General features: G+C 40.7%; 3 protein-coding genes and 1 long non-coding RNA gene across 9 annotated transcripts; 2 read left to right on the top strand and 2 right to left on the bottom strand.

Annotated features, from left to right (window-relative positions):
• Positions 1-262: 262 nt before the first annotated feature.
• On the bottom strand, positions 263-6,778 carry LOC132981797 (protein FAM53C-like). The gene is made up of 5 exons (XM_061047867.1): positions 6,671-6,778; positions 4,215-4,466; positions 4,072-4,132; positions 3,156-3,988; positions 263-1,638 (listed from the first exon to the last, which is right to left on the bottom strand). The coding sequence occupies exons 2-5, from the start codon at positions 4,296-4,298 to the stop codon at positions 1,384-1,386; spliced, it is 1,233 nt and encodes a 410-aa protein (XP_060903850.1). The 5' UTR covers positions 4,299-4,466; positions 6,671-6,778; the 3' UTR covers positions 263-1,383.
• On the top strand, positions 1,290-2,617 carry LOC132981801 (uncharacterized). The gene is made up of 2 exons (XR_009674649.1): positions 1,290-1,382; positions 1,516-2,617. It is a non-coding gene; the product is annotated as an uncharacterized LOC132981801 (long non-coding RNA).
• A 405-nt stretch (positions 6,779-7,183) lies between the features above and the next one.
• On the top strand, positions 7,184-12,052 carry phykpl (5-phosphohydroxy-L-lysine phospho-lyase). Of its 3 annotated transcripts, XM_061047864.1 has the most exons (13): positions 7,185-7,381; positions 7,498-7,616; positions 7,750-7,909; positions 7,999-8,073; positions 8,159-8,246; positions 8,329-8,445; positions 8,589-8,671; positions 8,774-8,999; positions 9,515-9,669; positions 11,005-11,094; positions 11,203-11,336; positions 11,473-11,517; positions 11,879-12,052. In XM_061047864.1, the coding sequence occupies exons 1-12, from the start codon at positions 7,332-7,334 to the stop codon at positions 11,514-11,516; spliced, it is 1,341 nt and encodes a 446-aa protein (XP_060903847.1). In that variant the 5' UTR covers positions 7,185-7,331; the 3' UTR covers position 11,517; positions 11,879-12,052. The 3 variants fall into 3 exon arrangements, with proteins under 3 accessions (XP_060903849.1, XP_060903847.1, XP_060903848.1); XM_061047865.1 differs by lacking the exon at positions 7,185-7,381 and having other exon boundaries at positions 7,504-7,627; XM_061047866.1 differs by lacking the exons at positions 11,005-11,094; positions 11,203-11,336; positions 11,473-11,517; positions 11,879-12,052 and adding an exon at positions 9,886-10,132 and having other exon boundaries at positions 7,184-7,381.
• A 316-nt stretch (positions 12,053-12,368) lies between these two features.
• Positions 12,369-16,078, bottom strand: hnrnpaba (heterogeneous nuclear ribonucleoprotein A/Ba). Of its 4 annotated transcripts, none has more exons than XM_061047868.1 (9): positions 16,010-16,078; positions 15,249-15,539; positions 14,651-14,819; positions 14,397-14,555; positions 14,174-14,305; positions 13,979-14,069; positions 13,684-13,839; positions 13,490-13,575; positions 12,369-13,054 (listed from the first exon to the last, which is right to left on the bottom strand). In XM_061047868.1, exons 2-8 carry the CDS (start codon positions 15,521-15,523, stop codon positions 13,505-13,507), a joined length of 1,053 nt encoding a protein of 350 aa, XP_060903851.1. In that variant the 5' UTR covers positions 15,524-15,539; positions 16,010-16,078; the 3' UTR covers positions 12,369-13,054; positions 13,490-13,504. The 4 variants fall into 4 exon arrangements, with proteins under 4 accessions (XP_060903851.1, XP_060903852.1, XP_060903853.1 ...); XM_061047869.1 differs by having other exon boundaries at positions 15,969-16,046; XM_061047870.1 differs by lacking the exon at positions 16,010-16,078 and adding an exon at positions 15,637-15,655.
• Positions 16,079-16,267: the final 189 nt, after the last annotated feature.

Here is a 16,267-nt window from a genome sequence, read left to right on the forward strand (position 1 = left end):
TTTTTTTTTTCTATTCTCGAATAGAAACTTAAAAGTCCAGGGTTACCCATGAAACGTTTGGTTTGAACCCAAACAGGAAATATCACTCCTTTCATTAACATGTGCAGTTATTGAATTCAGATCAAACTTTGGTATTACACTGACATTGGCCACTGGGTGTCACAATAATCAAAAAAAACCAAACAAAAAAAAAAACCGGTAGTTTTCTTTTCTTTTGAATACAAGCAGAAAATCTATGGGGGGGAAAAAAGGCTAGACACTCTTTGAAAAAGAAAAAAATATTCTATTGAATTTTATTCGTACATAAATTGTGCAACATATTTCTATCTCAAAAATACATGAAAATCATTTCTGAAAGGCCACCAAATCATCTGCATTACCACTGCCTTTTAACATCCACCCAGGAATTTGCTTTGTGTGTGTACTCCCTCTAACCATTGTACAATACATTACGTTGTGCCTTATGGAGTCCAGCTGCAGCATCGATTCAGTTATTCTACTGCTTGTTTTACTGCATGTGCCACTGATTGATACGTCTCTGAATAATTGAAGTGGAGATTGCAAAAAATGTCTGGCTGTGAAATGAAGACCAGAGCACCAACAACTCTGTATTATAAGCTTAAGGCATGATCATCTTGAAGTTTCACCAGTATTATTGAAGTTCATATGTGAACCAAAGAGGGAGCCATTCTTTCTGCATTAACAAGAAGAATTTCCTCTGATGATACAGAGTTGCTTCCAAAGCACACGCTAAGTTCATCACAGAACAGAAGTAAAAATAGAGGCATTTTTGTGATCTCTGAACAAGAAGTGGAGATAGTTCATCAGGAGTGTTTATCCTGTTAAAACCAGTGGGAGAGCATCAATCATGACAGTATGTTTGGCCTACTCTAGTATTATTCAGACATACACATCATGTCAATCTCTCACAGCTAGCATACAGTCATTTTGAAATTCAGAATCCCAAACGCAAAAGTAGACAATGCTGATGGGGCACAGAAGAGTGCTTACCTCTATCCAATGAAACTTTGTTGAGTGTTTCCAAAATACTAATGACTAATTTTAATAGCGCATTCTGCTAACTTCAGTATATAGTGTTCTTTGATGAGGATACAGTATGTAAGGTTATCAAGATACATACCAATGCTTAACGCAACCGAAGAAATTATTTGTGCATGAAAACTAGCTGAGTCATGCAGATTTCCCTATAAAATTGTAATTTGATATCAGCTTCCAACTGCTTGGGTCTTGATTATTGACTCTGTGTTTTTGCTTCAATATTGCAACAGGTTCCCAAATACTTAGTGAGAGGAGCACATGAGCCTAGATGTGTGCTTAACATGGTTATGGATGCAGTAATCACACTGGGAGCAGCAGGGGCGGTCAGTTCTCTTCTATAAGGTTCAAGTCCAGTTCAGTGCAATCTCTTTCAAAAACAATCTTTTGTCTGCCTTCTACCGCGGTCCTATTTCTTTTATCTTCATCCTCCTCTTCCTCCGCTTCACTTTCACTTAGTGGCTCAATGCTGGCTCGTCCCAGGAACTTGGCAGGGGAGAAGGCTGAGTGCTGCTCTGCCTGGAAAGACACTTGCACCACGCAGCCACCTGTAGCACACGCTGATGTATCACGATTGCCAATCTACAAAGAAGAAAGACGTGTCATGTTATTTTGAGATCATTTGATGTTTCTAGGAAAATAATGTCTGAAAACTAATCACTGAAAAGACTATTGACCTCTTCTCAGTGCTCATGACTGCAGTCCAGTTATCTGTTTAATACATATCAAGGATCAACTTCAGGACGTAGTTCATACAAAAACAGTTCTGCAACTTTTGATTCGGTAGGTGTGGCACTTTAGCGCCAGTTTATCAGAACCCACCCCTGAGTGTCCCAACCGAGTGCAGGCATTTGCCAGACTGACCTCCATTCTGATATTTCTTTTTAAGAATTTCCGGAAAAAAAAAAGTAATTTTCTTTGGTTTGGAAAGTCTTTTGGATCTCCTTCAGTTGTACTCTTCACATAAGACCCCACCATTAAAAGGCCACTCTAAAATGTGCAGTTATATCACACAGCACAGCGCCAGAGATGCACCAAGTTGTCAGGGAGCATGCAACTGGCACGCTAACTTCAGTCCCCACCAGAGTTGTTGCCCGTGAATTGAATATTCTTTTCTCTACCATTAGCCATCTCCAAAGACATTTCCAAGAATTTGGCAGTACATCCAACTGGCCTCATAACCGCAGACCAGAGAGAAGTGAAGAACTGGAGAAGTGCTAACTATCATAGGTTTAAAGAAAGCTGTGAACAAAATTTGAGAGGAATAGACATTTTGTGTACATAGAAAAATACTTTGATTTCAACTCGTGAAAAATTGGAGCAAATCACAAGTGTTATGTTTATATTTTTGTTCAGTGTAGTCAGGATATATTACATGCTATATGATTAAAAAATCAAATACTGGCAGTGCCAAAACATCAGTAATGATAGAACTGTCTGTATCTTGGACATGCATAGAAAAGAATCAATCAATTTTATAAGCTTGTCTTTCTGTGCCACATGACCTAAACAAGTAAAAGATTATCCTTGACTCTGTAAACTTAATAAAACATTTAATTATATGATGCCTTTTCATCAATTTAATTTAAACCTGTCAAATGTATTAACAATATTGTGTGACGGACTGAATACTTCATTTTTCATTAGAAACTGACTTTCTTGCTTCCTTTTTTTGAGAGTAAACTGAAATGTTTTTTTATTGTGATGGACAGACATACAGTGGTATTTCTGCAAAAGTGGGGCATACGTGTGACAGCCTCTTCATGAGTGTTTCAAAATCTGGTTACAGCCTGTGATCTGTAGAGTGGCAATAGCAAGTGTCCTGCATAAAAGTCAGCTTTATGGAAAATCTCAGGGGTCCACTCCACTTTTTCCCCCAACATCAACACAAGCCGGAAATGAACACAGTGGATGATGTGGGGTCCAAGCTTAGCTGTGCTGAGCAAGGGTGATGCCAGATAGAAAACATGGGCAGAAGCCAACCAAGAATGCTTATTACTCAAGGATGCTATTAACTATGTCTGTTTCCATATGTGCAACAATGTAGGAGCTTGACAGAAGCTACCCAAACTTAGTTACAATTGGACTTTCTAGCTCACCTGTGTCATCTTACTGAAGTCAAGTCCCGGTCTGGGGCAGGGCAGAACATCTGGGTCATGGCGTCTCTTCAAACGAGGTCTGCGCATGTCACAGGGCTGCGAGTGGCACCGCGGCAGCGCAGGGTGAAGTTGGCGTCTATAGGAGGAAGGTGTGCTGCAGGCAGAGGTGGGAGAAGGGGAAAGAGCAGGTTGCTCCATACCACAACCGCCATAAGTCAAAGCAGAAGCAGTGGAGGGTTTGGGGGGCAGAAGACTTACAGAGGCATCCTGAATATGCACAGGGGAGAGGGAAAGGCGGCGCTGTAGCACTGAGTGAGAAACCAGGGGGGTTGGTGAAGAAGAGCAGGAGGAAGGAGCAGCAAAGGAGGCAGAACATGTTCCTCTCAGTTTTTCACAGGAGTCCCATGGGAAGCTCCATGGTATTGGGGAGTCAGAGGACAGTGCTAAACTAAAAAAAGTGGGACTAGAAGATGAGTGAAGTGAGGAAGAGGTGAAGGGGGAACTTGGACCACAAAGTCGCAAAGAGCTAGCTCCAGAGTATGAACCAGATGCTCCTCCACTTCGGAATCCATGTTTTACAGGGGTCCAAATCTTGGATGCACAAGGATGCCAGTTGGAGCGGCATTGAGACAAGTCCTCTGGGACAGAGAGGGATCTGCAATGGCGTTTTGAAGGAGGCGGTGGAGGGGAGCTTTGGAGAGCCATGTCTGTGAAGGACACTTCTGATCTCTGGAGAAATTCTCCAGATTGAGAGGTGTGCCATAGGAAGTCTGGTCCACAGGAATCATCCTGAAGGTTGGCTTTGGTTGATGGGTGTGTAGCTAAGCTGTTTTCTAAAAAAAATACCAAAAGATAGACATAAGACAGATTTCTCCACGTTAGGTTGCAAATAATGCACTTAGGACAATGAACTTGCCTTCTGTTGATCTACTTGCCCTCCACGATACAGTGGGACTGGAGCCCACTGCAGGTAATGACTGAAAAAAATGTGATAACTTAAATTAAAAAACGAGGACCCATTAAGGAGCTGGTTCATGGATAATTTAGTATCAAACTCACCACATTCGCATTGAATGAAAGAGCCTTGTAATAAGGCTCTTCCAAACTCTGCTTACGGAGCTGCTCTGTTATAAGCGTCACCATATTTGTAGCTACAATCCAGGGCTGGACATGGAGACGATGAGGAGAGATACTGAGGGCAGTGAAAATCTAAATAGACAGAATCTTGGCGTGGTTTGTGGTGTCCCCTCCACACCTCAACCAGCCAGATTGACCAGCTTTCTCACTTTGCCACCATTATCTTTAGGCCACCTATGGAGACAAATGAAAAGGGATCATTATAAAACAATGTAAATGATTAACTGATACCGGTCAGACACATGGCAGGGAAAATAATTCATTCAATGGTAGTTTAGATATTGCCAGACATCGCCATCAGACATTTCACAGGAGTAGAAAAATCTGCTTCTGGGAACTTTTTTCAACGTGGAAAAGTCCAACCAAAGGGGGAAAGAATGTCCATGTTAGTGGAGTGAAATGTCTAACCATGTGTTACTTCACAAGATCCATGCTTAGATCTACATGCTGCCACACACGGGAGGCAGAGGTTCATGTTCACAAAGGCAGAGAGCACAAATGGACGTGAGGAGACCCAGAACAAAGAAACACTTCACATTCCATCATGCACAGTGATCATGGACATGTCTTACTGTTGTTACAGACACAGACTAGTCTTTCAGAAAATACACAATATATCACAAGTGAAAAACTCAAAAAAAAGGGCAATGCAATGGCAATCCAAGTCAGTTGGGTCAAGTAAAAACAAATGAAAAGAGTTGGGAGTTGTAATGTGAATTGAAGGGGGAGGGAATGAGTGAAGGGGAAAGGATGGGGGAAGTGTGTAATAATGAATGGGGATAGGGTTCAGAAGCATGCCATAGTAACTTTGCAAGAAGGACACAAGATCTGTGACCATGTCTCAAGGGCTTATTTACAATATATATTTTCTTTCTTTCTTTATATACAGTATATATCATGGAGTTAGATTTTAAGATCTTAGGGTAACTAAACACACAACATCTTGAAGATGAACCCACACATGGCACAAAGTTTTGTTGTGTTATTTTATACAATGACAATAAAGCGTCTATCTATCTATAAGAAATACCAGCAAACCTTTGCACAGCCTAATGTCATGTGCACCTCCAACTGAAACTAAAACAGAAAAAACTATTTTCAATGCATTGAAATGTAACAAGGCCTTTAACCATTGCCTGTTTTTATTTTTCAAGTGTGGAGCACCCAGAATCTAAAACACATTGCATGCTGACAAATAAACTGTTACAGATTTTTTTAAACGAAATTTAAATTCTGATTTGTGATCAGAGGTGGCCTCCAGGGCCTCCCTCCTTGTAGCAAACATGGTGCTACATTGCTAGCTCAGTTCCACATGCCAGAAGATCAGCTACTTCACTGGTGTTACGGTTTGAAGAGTGACCGTGTAAAATGGTGACTTTCAGCCGTATGCGTTTGTGGTTGTCGTAATTACAACAGATGTTAAAAACGGAAAGTGTCTTTACCACATCGAAAATATCCATCGGATATGTCTTTAGTAACAACAACTAAATAAAGAAGCACTCGCCAGAACGATATATTGTAAATAGTAACGTTACGACTTCAACATCTGTTGTACAGACAACCATTAACACATTCGTCTGAAAGTCACCAGAAAACACGGTCACTCTTTAAAGCGTAACACCGGCACAGGCTGAGCCTCACTCGGTGACAAGAGTTACAGTTCTTTGCACCACAGAGTAACCTGCATAAAATCAAAAGCAGTTCTTTAAATAAGCTGATTAAAATAAACACATTATCCCTTTCCACTCATGCCCACAAACTTTAATAAAAACGTTACTGCGGATTAATTTTACAATCGTATCATTTCCGTAGTTAACACACACCGCATTTACGACAAGCAGTGAGGTTTTAGTAGATATAGCCATACATTCCGTATCTTAAACTTGCAAACCAACAAATACGTTTAAGGTAGAGTTGCACAGCTAGACATTACCAACCAAACACCATTTGTAAAATTATAACGCTGTCTTCAGTGTAAGCAAAAGGAAATCTGGTTGCCATTGACAATTAATCAGTTATTATAACATAACTTTGTTTACTGGCTGGATCAGATACAAACTTTGGCTGATAAGCAAAGTAGATAGTTAGCTAGCTCTGAAACAAGATTAAGTCCGTTATTAGTAAGTTATTAGCCTGTTCTGTGGCTACGATAACAAGTGTCCTAAATAACATTATAGCGTAATTTTCCTCACATCAAATATGTTTGCTAACGGTTAATAGCTTGTCTTAAGGTCCATAGTAATCAGTTTTCGTTACACTAAGAGATGCAATTGATGTAACAGCTGGAGCGATAGTGTATATCTTATTGAGGAGGAGCGTTAGCTGTCTTATGTAGCCTGCTTGCAAGCCACCGTGCTACAGCTGTCCTGATGTATTACCTGCATTCAGTGGTTCCTTAGCAACCGAAGCAGCACACAGTGCATCGGACAGAGGGCAGTTCAGCGGAGTATTTATAGCCTTTGGGCGAAACCAATACACAGGTAGTGAGGAAAAAACAGCTTAAAATCGCGTTACAATTTCAGGGAGTCTAACAACATTTTTAATATTCTACTTCTACAATATCACCATTAGTTGTGTTTCCAAAAGTTTAAATATATTTTTAACAACAAGTTTACACCAAAGTTTTTAGTCACTGTCCAGCTAACCATCCCCCACAGTTAGATCGTCCTATATAAAGCAACAGTATAAAATCAAAAAGGACTGGGCCATGTTTCAGTCACAAGTAAACATGTTTCTTTTTAATTTTACGTTTATTTCTTTCGATTTATTATGAAATAATAACAATATATTAATATCGAATTAAGAAAGCAAAACAATATTCATGATTTAAGAAACTCTACAGAACGCTAAAGTGATCACAACCGACGCATGCGTGGTCAAGTCTAGCAAGGCAGGATGTTTGGTTACAGTACCGTAACAGTTCCGTGAAGCCCTTAACAGCTACTTTCTGATGACCATTATAGAATTGCATTGCGTCTACTGACTCTAAGTCTTTTGTGTAGCGTTTCATTATATAGAAACAAAAATAACAAAGACACTATGGCACTCCGGAAAGAAGAAACTCTTGCAATGAGGAAGAGACTAATCGGGTATGGAAAACTGATTAGTCTGGTTTGATTCCCGTGTGCCCGTTTCACTTTTCCAGTGTGCCGCTGTGCAGTGCTGTGCTGAAGTCACGGATCTGTTATTCTTCCTTTCTTTACAGACAGTCCTGCAAACTCTTTTACTCCGATGACCCCTTGAAAATAGTGAGAGCAAGAGGGCAATATTTATTCGATGAAAATGGCAAGCGCTATCTGGACTGCATCAGCAACGTTCATCATGGTAACATACATGTAGGCTATAAATCCAGTACAGAGTCCCTGGTTATTACTTTGACATGAGAAAGCTTATTACACGAGTGCCTCTTAATGGCAGATTGTTATATATGTATGATACAGTATGCTTTCTGCTGCAGTGGGCCATTGTCACCCAGACATAACAAAGGCTGCAGCAGCACAAATGGACCTTCTAAACACCAATTCACGATTCCTGCACGACAACAGGGTCATGTACGCAGACCGCCTGTCTGCCACCTTGCCTGAGAAGCTGTGTGTCTTCTACTTTGTTAATTCTGGGTAAGTAATATTGTTTAATACACCCACAGTGCCGCAGTAGAGTATTCCTTAAGTACCACTCCAATAGTTACAGTTTTCTCTCATGACAGGTCAGAGGCCAATGATCTCGCTCTGCGACTGGCACAGCAGTATACCCAGCACGAGGATGTCATTGTGCTTGACCAGTAAGTTTTCTGCTCTATGGCGAAGCAGTCACCCTCTAACAGAACACTTGCTTATCCATTACAATTAACTCTGCTTTTATACCAGTGCATACCATGGGCATCTAATGTCCCTCATCGACATTAGTCCTTACAAGTTCCGGAAACTGGCAGGACAGAAGGAATGGGTTCATGTGGTGTGTAAATTCATATGATTCAAAACACTTCTGACCAGCAGTAACTTCCTGCGCATCTGAAAGATTGTGTGTCTCCTGCTAGGCCCCCTTACCAGACACCTATAGAGGCATATACCGCGACACTCACCCTGACCCAGGACAAGCATACGCTGATACAGTTAAAGACCTAATCGAGGATGTGCATAATAAAGGTCGAAAGGTACACTTTTCAGTTTTATGGATCTGATACTGATAATAAATATGAATAAAACCCGTATTGCACAAAACACACCATTATACTGTTGTATTAAACATAAAGAATGCATAATAAACATTTGACTCTTTACTACATTTTTCACACAGATCTCTGCATTCTTTGCCGAATCCTTGCCAAGTGTTGGAGGACAAATCATCTTTCCTCAAGGATACTCAACTAAAGTTGCAGAGTAAGCAGTTATACTTATTTGTCAGGTTCTGTTTTTTGACTCATGATATAATAATAATAATAATAATAATAATAATGTGCATCTCCCTCGAACTCTCTGCAGATATGTGCGCTCTGCTGGAGGTGTGTATGTGGCCGATGAGGTGCAGACGGGCTTTGGACGTGTGGGGAGTCACTTCTGGGCCTTCGAGTTGCAGGGGGAGGGTTTCTGCCCCGACATAGTGACCATGGGCAAACCGATGGGCAATGGGCATCCCCTGGCATGCGTGGCCACCACAGCAGAGATAGCTGGAGCGTTCACAGCCAATGGAGTGGAATACTTCAATACGGTGACGATATAGATTCATTTAATTAATGGTTTACCTTTCAAGTTTGAAACCAGGGCCTTCCCCAAGTGTCAGCCAGAACAGCAATCCAGTATTATCAATGCCTTTTTGTTGTTGTGAGTTTTTGTTAAACATTTCTAGTCACAAAGAAATCCCAAAATTCATCATATACTGTGATATACAGGTATTATATCATCAGTTGTCAGTTTCATGAAGATGTGTTTTTTCAGGCAAGAAAGGGCTGAATGTGTCATGGAGTTTTCCCCCTGGTGATTTGGAATGGATTATTGTTTGTTCACTGCAGATTACAAGTTGTTGGTTATCCACTTATTAATATAACACCATGTTACTACATTAAAAAGGAATCATATACAGGAATACCTAGAATTCAGCGCTTATTGATGCATTTGCACAAATTTCCGTTGTAAGAACGAAACAAGAGCTTGTTTTTTGTAAACCCGTTTAAAACTGTCTGTAGTTAATTGTGCAGAAATCATATTTTCTCCCTATTTATGCAGTTCGGAGGAAACCCAGTGTCCTGTGCAATTGGCCTGGAAGTCCTGAATGTGATTGAGAAAGAGGACCTGAGAGGAAATGCCACAAGGGTGGGAGCACATCTGAAAGGTTTACTCACAAAGCTTCAATCCCAGCATCAAATAATTGGAGATGTCAGGTAAGGAAGCACACAGGCACGTAGAAAGCTAATTCTGATATTCTAATATCTCGCAATTAATCTGTTTTCAATTATTGAGAACTTTGCTTCATAGGTAAAGTCTGGTCATCATTTAGTTCTTTTTTTTTTTTTTTTTGTTTCACAACCAACCCTGATAAACCCTCTGAACTCCAATACTTGCCACATCCAACTATTTCCGTTCATCCTGGTTGATAGTGGATGATCGACACTAATCATTGGATTTGCTTTAATTTCTTTTCACTTGACTGAACTCAAATAAAAAGCTCAACAACCAGGATATTATGCATCTACATTATCAACACTTTCACTATATTAATTACTGTTGACTGTTCTCATTTGTACCTCAGTGTTTGAACACAAAATATTGTAGAACAAGATTCAATATCAGGATTCATAAAACTGTTGTTTTTGTACTGCTGTAATTAGCAGGTAATTCAGTGGACATATGACCTTGTTTTTGAAAATGGTCAGATGTTTTTAATAGTAGAGTATTACTGCCCAGATATCATCACACTGGCAATATGTTCTCTATTTATGCAGTATAGTGCTCGTGTAATAGTTCATATAGTATTTCAGCAGTGCTGTCTGATGTACGGTAACAATTATTGTACCCTAAACATCGAGTATCACTGACCAACACTACACCATCAGAGTGATGATCAATGACATGACGGACAATAAGCAAAATACATGTGCAGTGTTCAGTCTTCACTTTAATGTCCCCGTATACAGAACACGTCATGGTCAGGAGTAATGATTTGATAGGCGATTGATTTTGGATGGATGGCTTGTGGGATATGTTTCAAAATATTTTTTTTTCATGGAAATATGCCAGACATTTATTAGTGCATCAAATAAGCACCTCCTCCCATAAAAAAAAACTAAAAACATTAACATTTCTATTGTAGCTAAGTTTATTTTTGCCCAGCAGATAATTAACCACACTGGCAGCTTCAGAATTCAACCGTAGTTAATATATTTACCTATGACCTATATCTAAGATATAAGAGCCCATATTTGCAAAGCTTAACATTCAATCCAAGAGGAGTCAAACCTGGCTGGATGGGGACATTATATTAAAGTGGATTAAGTATGTCTTTGTTCTTTAGCATTTGCTTTACCTAAATAAGTTAAGAAAACTAGTTCTGACAGTCTCTCATAGGTTTCAATCAGTTCCAGGTATAAATAGAATCTGTTCTTGAATACAACACGAGTATGGAATGAGAAACCGTATTTTCATTGTATTTAGACATTGATCTGTTAGTGTTTCTATCCCTATTCAGTCTGATTTTAAAGTCTTCACCGACATTACAGGGGCGTCGGATTGTTTGTGGGTATTGAGTTGGTTACAGACAGGGAGCAGAAGACCCCTGCCACAAAAACAGCAGCATGGGTGGTGAAAAGGTACACTGTTCGCAAAACAGCACTATTCATGTTATTTCAACTTCATCTTGTGTTTTTATACTGCCTGTGATGCGTGATGATTCAATTCCAGTTGTCTCTTAACATTAGATTGAAGGAGGAGGATCTGATCTGTGTCAGTACAGATGGCCCCTGGGAGAGCGTCTTGAAGTTCAAACCCCCAATGTGTTTCAGTATGGAGGATGTAGAACTGGTGGTACGATGCATTCATCGTATCCTCTCAGGTAAGTTACAAACACCTCCAGCCTTTTAACTGTTGCTGTATGTATGACAAACACTTAATGTAGTAAGAGCCAGAACACTGATGATTGTATAAGACATGTGGGTGAATAACTTCTTCCATTACTCTTGTTCTCACAGACCTGGAGACCAATGGTCTTAAACTGGAAAAGGAAGACATCTAAGGTTTGTTGAACCTGTAGAAAAACTTTTAATTGCATCAGACATTGTCAGATGGTCACATTCATAAAGTTCAGAGGTAGAGATATGAATGTTTATACTTGAGGTTCCAGTAGATAAAACAAGTTCATTCATTCCATCAGGCAAAACATGTTGCTGCTTACTGCTTAACACCACACTGTGAGGACTCAGTCACTTTGTTCTTAAATCGGCTAATCAAACAGATTGTAGTCTTTTCTGTATCAAAGTTTAAAGCCGGGGCTTATCAAAGCAGCAACAGTGGGCTTTTAATGTCAGTTACAAGATGATGACAGTTTTCTTTAAATCTAGAAATTTCTTTAAAATGGTTCTGTGTTCTAACCTCCAGGTGTTCGCCATGTTAAGATATTTAATGTGGAGCAAGCTACTGCATATCAACACAACCTGGGAGCTGACCTGTATACATGATGGTGCCTTGTGACGCTAATATTTTAAAAAAATCTAATTAATAAACATTTAGCACTTTAAAAATCCTGACTCTTCTTTTACTCACAATCTCACTGTAGAAAATATTAAGTCCCAACTTAAGACACTGATCAGCAACATAGTTCTCAATAGATGTGGTTAAGATTAGCACTTACCAGACCACCATCTTTAACTCCTGGACACATTCAAAAACATGAGATTCAGTTTCACATCTACTGGGGTGGGTTTTACACTCTGCCAGATTTTGCTGTAGTCAGTGAAGCACTCTCTCACAGCTTCCCAAGAGGCACCCGGTGAGATGTTAACATTACTTGTGACATTAGAAGCAAGCCATTTAACAGTACAAAACATTTAACATTAACTTTACAAATAATAACAAAAAGATCAGAGTGTAATATAAACCAAAAGTTTATTTCTACCAATTTGCCCAAGACACTAGAGGAATGAGTTTCCAGTGAGTGAGGGAGTACCCTCGTACATTAACAGGCTTGCGTTCAGTTGAATAACACTAGTAAAGCCACTTAAAATTGCAAACATTATGGGGGAAGAATCTCCTTAAAAGCCAAAAAGAAAGAAAAGATGCTGGTTGTCGTCTACTAGACCATCTGCAAACATTCACTTTACACTCTTTGAATAGTTTAAATCCCTTATTTAGCCTCATCCCACATCTGAAGCCATGCAACTCGCATCCAACACTCAGCTAGGGAGAAAATAACTAAAGATCTAGAAACACCAAAAGGAAAAAAAAGCAAAATTGTTTTATTTGTGAGCTTTAAAAGCTCTTGCTCCTGCTCGTCTGTAAATCCAGTAGACATGTAAAAATACAACCATACAATACATTAGATTCAAAAAGGTACCAAAAAGTACAGTAAAAATAACACTTCCATCTCTGGAAATGTAAATGGACACAAAACAATATAAAATAAAAAGTGGAAAAGTGACATTTGCTTCCCCAGTTCCTCACTTGATCTGTACAAATGGAGCATGAGTCCAAATTTCTGCCAACTCCAAAGGAAAAGCCAGAGCCCATGTTCGCTGTGGTCAGACCATGGATCTCTTTTTCTTATTTACTTTAGACCTTAAGAGAAAAACACGGTGCTTAACGTTACTGAGAATAAACCAAATATGGCATGCAGTTACACATAGACAGACAGGTGCATGAATGAGTTTGACAAGTCAGTGAATGGACAGACTTTGGGGGGGGAGGGGGGGACCGACCGCGGACTATTACACCTAGCACCCTGGTGAAAGGTGAAACGGTCCTTATTCCTGTTCTCAACCACCACCAACTCAACCCTGATTGATCAAGTAGTGTTTGTAGAGATGCATCTTAAGATGGCTGACAGGTGGAATGAATCCTTCTTTTATGATCACAGACCCCACAGTACAGCCTTCCCTAACCCCACCACAATGCTTGAATGGATTTAGAATAGATGGACATCTTTGGGGTCAAAAGGCACCAATGGTTACAGCTATGTTCTCATACTACCACGGATGATGCAAAAATGCATACCTGCACTACGTGTGATCAGTATGGCCTGTAGCTATTCTGGTGGCCTCCACGTCTTGGAGTTTTCCCATAGCTTGTATTGCCCTGGTCTGGAGGACAAGAGAAAAAGGGACTGAGTTCTTCTGTACAACAAGGAGGACCAAGAAAATAAAGTTTTTCTCATTCTTTTTCTTTCCCTGGGGGCACTTATCGCTTACTGTAATCGTAGCCACCCCCATAGCCGTAATAACCAGCAGAGTAGTCATAGTTGCCATAGCCGCCGTATCCGTAGCCTTGCTGTCCATAGCCATAGTTCTGGTTGTATCCTTGGTTCCAGTAGTTGTTGTAACCTTGATTCCAGTTCTGGCCCTGGCCTAAAAACAACAGGTGAGGCCTTTGTCACAACTGTCCAGCATACAGGACCCAGGTAGTTGCTGAGCTCAAATAAAAGTCTACCAATGAACAAAACTCAAAACACATTTTGTTGGTACACATACTAAATAAAGAGCTTACCACCACGTCCCCTGCCACGCCCCCCATATCCACGGGCACCATACTGCTGCTGCTGGTAGACCTCTTTGGGCTGGGCGATTTTAATTTCACACTAGTACAAAAACAATAAACATAAAGTTGCAATGTTACTTCACTTTTGCAATTTGAAAGACATGGTTAAACACACATTTTTACCTAAATGTTAAATGTTTTCACCTTGCTTCCACCGACGTTATGGTACTTCTTCTCCATCACCTTCTTGACTGGAACCTCGTCTTTATATGTGATGAATACGAATCCCCTCCTCTTTTCCGTCTTTGGATCTTGCGGAAGTTCAATGGTCTCGATCTACACCAGAATAAATGGTACTTTTGAAGCAGTCAATATAATAACCATTTCCAGTTTTATTCAACTAATCCAAATATATTCAGTGGCTTACCTCTCCAAATGTCCCAAAGTACTCCTGAATGACTTCCTTAGAGGTGTCAGGGTTAAGGCCCCCCACAAAGATTTTCTTCACTGGGTCTTTCTTCATTGCCATAGCCTTCTTGGGGTCGATAACTCGGCCATCTAGTCTGTGCTCTTTCTGTTCTAAGACCTTAAAAAAAACAAAAAGGTCAACATTAAGAATCGCAATTCTTCAAAACACATCAAGAGTGAGTAAAGCACTTACAAAAATGTCTCCCCACTAACCTTGTCAACGCTGACTGCCTCTTTGAAGAGAATGAAGCCGAAACCTCTTGACCTCCCTGTCTGCTGGTCCATCTTGATGGTGCAGTCCGTCACCTCACCATATTTAGAGAAGTAATCTTTAAGATCCTTCTTGCTCGTGTCCCAACTGAGCCCACCAACAAACATTTTCCTATGCAAGGAAGGGAAGGGGACATGTTTAGGATTACACGCAGTACCTCTGCTCCAACTTAATATAGGGTTGTGGGGGTGGGGACTGTGCGGGGCAGAAGGGGGTGTAAATGAACACACTGTTCCCGAACATCTGTTGAGCCATGACGTGGATAGGCATGCTTAAGTTGCGTTGCTTTCAGGCTATTTACAACATTAAATTCATTTACTGCAAATAAAAGCTAATGCTGCAACAGCAGCTATATAGTATAAGGCATATTTCATGCGCAAATGCATGCTACAATTGATCTACACTCAAGCGCCCATCCCCCCTCCGCTCTGCATATGGCGCCAACAAAGGCCGGCTGAACAAAGAAACATGCCTAACCAAGAGTGCATCTCGGGGGTCGTTTATAGAAGGGATTCACTTTTTTTTCCATTATACACTCACCCGGCATCCTCCTCGCCTTTACTGGCGTCGATCTGGCCGCCCTCTGTGCCGCCGTTTTGCGAGTTCTCATCGGCGTCGGCACCCTCGCCCTCTCCCTCTCCCTCTGCTTCTGCCTCTGCTTCTGCCTCTGCCTCTGCTTCTCCTTCACCCTCTCCGCAGTCATTCACAGCGCTCTCGTCGATCCCCTCCTCGGTTTGGCCGGCTCCGTTAAAATCATCGTCGACTTCATGGCCGTTTTCCGATGTTTCCATATACTGCTGCTCTATCTCAGACATTTTAAACTATTTAAACCTAAAAGAAGAGAAGGGGGAAAAACAAGTGGCGATGGTTACATAATCAGTTTCGCCGTGCACGCCATTTACATGGTGCCAATGCATGCATTTCCCACCATTTTGACCGGCACAACCGCGTTCCATACATTCATAGTACGCCGTCTTTGTTGCCCGCTGCCAGCTTATGGTGACACACTAATGCTTATTTACAAAAGCCAATAACACACTGATATCTAACGCCCACTTCGTCTGGAGTTACCTATCAAAAAATCGTACTGTCTGCAACACACTGATAAACCCAGCCTTGGCTGTACTGTTTCTCTTATTCGCAGTTACGTAATGCGGAGGACCCGCAAGCAGTACAGTAGGCCAATATTTCACGATATTTGCAGATATTAAGAAAACAATCAAAACGTTACTATAATTATACACCGGTCAAAATACTCACGTTAAAATATTTTTGATAAAGAAGTACGAAAATGTGCTTACTAGTCACACAACCGGAGAGCTCTCTTCAAGATGGATTCTCCCACACGACGACAACTCGTGGTTGGTTTTCTAGAACCGGCAGAAAAAAACCAACGTTTCCACGGAGAAACCTTCTGATTGGACAATTAGGGCTGTCTTTCACGGCACTCACCAATCAGATACACGACGCTTTCTTTACACAGAAGAAGTCCACGCCTTCTATGCACAGGAAGGCACGCAGAGTACGTTTTTTTCTGCTGTTAATGAAGAAGGGTTTGT

The sequence above is a fragment of the Labrus mixtus genome, chromosome 10 (assembly GCF_963584025.1).
Source record: "Labrus mixtus chromosome 10, fLabMix1.1, whole genome shotgun sequence".
Classification (NCBI taxonomy): Eukaryota; Metazoa; Chordata; class Actinopteri; order Labriformes; family Labridae; genus Labrus; species Labrus mixtus.

Excerpts from the sequence above, each read along its gene's own strand:
- phykpl (XM_061047864.1), top strand. The coding sequence starts at position 7,332 with ATGGCACTCCGGAAAGAAGAAACTCTTGCAATGAGGAAGAGACTAATC. Across the intron at positions 9,000-9,514 it reads GAGTGGAATACTTCAATACG|TTCGGAGGAAACCCAGTGTC; the intron begins GTGACGATATAG and ends CTATTTATGCAG. Across the intron at positions 11,337-11,472 it reads CATTCATCGTATCCTCTCAG|ACCTGGAGACCAATGGTCTT; the intron begins GTAAGTTACAAA and ends TTGTTCTCACAG.
- LOC132981797 (XM_061047867.1), bottom strand. The coding sequence starts at position 4,298 with ATGGTGACGCTTATAACAGAGCAGCTCCGTAAGCAGAGTTTGGAAGAG. Across the intron at positions 4,133-4,214 it reads TTTCATTCAATGCGAATGTG|TCATTACCTGCAGTGGGCTC; the intron begins GTGAGTTTGATA and ends CATTTTTTTCAG. Across the intron at positions 3,989-4,071 it reads GGCAAGTAGATCAACAGAAG|AAAACAGCTTAGCTACACAC; the intron begins GCAAGTTCATTG and ends TATTTTTTTTAG.
- hnrnpaba (XM_061047868.1), bottom strand. The coding sequence starts at position 15,523 with ATGTCTGAGATAGAGCAGCAGTATATGGAAACATCGGAAAACGGCCAT. Across the intron at positions 14,820-15,248 it reads AAAGGCGAGGAGGATGCCGG|GAAAATGTTTGTTGGTGGGC; the intron begins GTGAGTGTATAA and ends TTCCTTGCATAG. Across the intron at positions 14,556-14,650 it reads AGGCAGTCAGCGTTGACAAG|GTCTTAGAACAGAAAGAGCA; the intron begins GTTAGTGGGGAG and ends GTTTTTTTTAAG.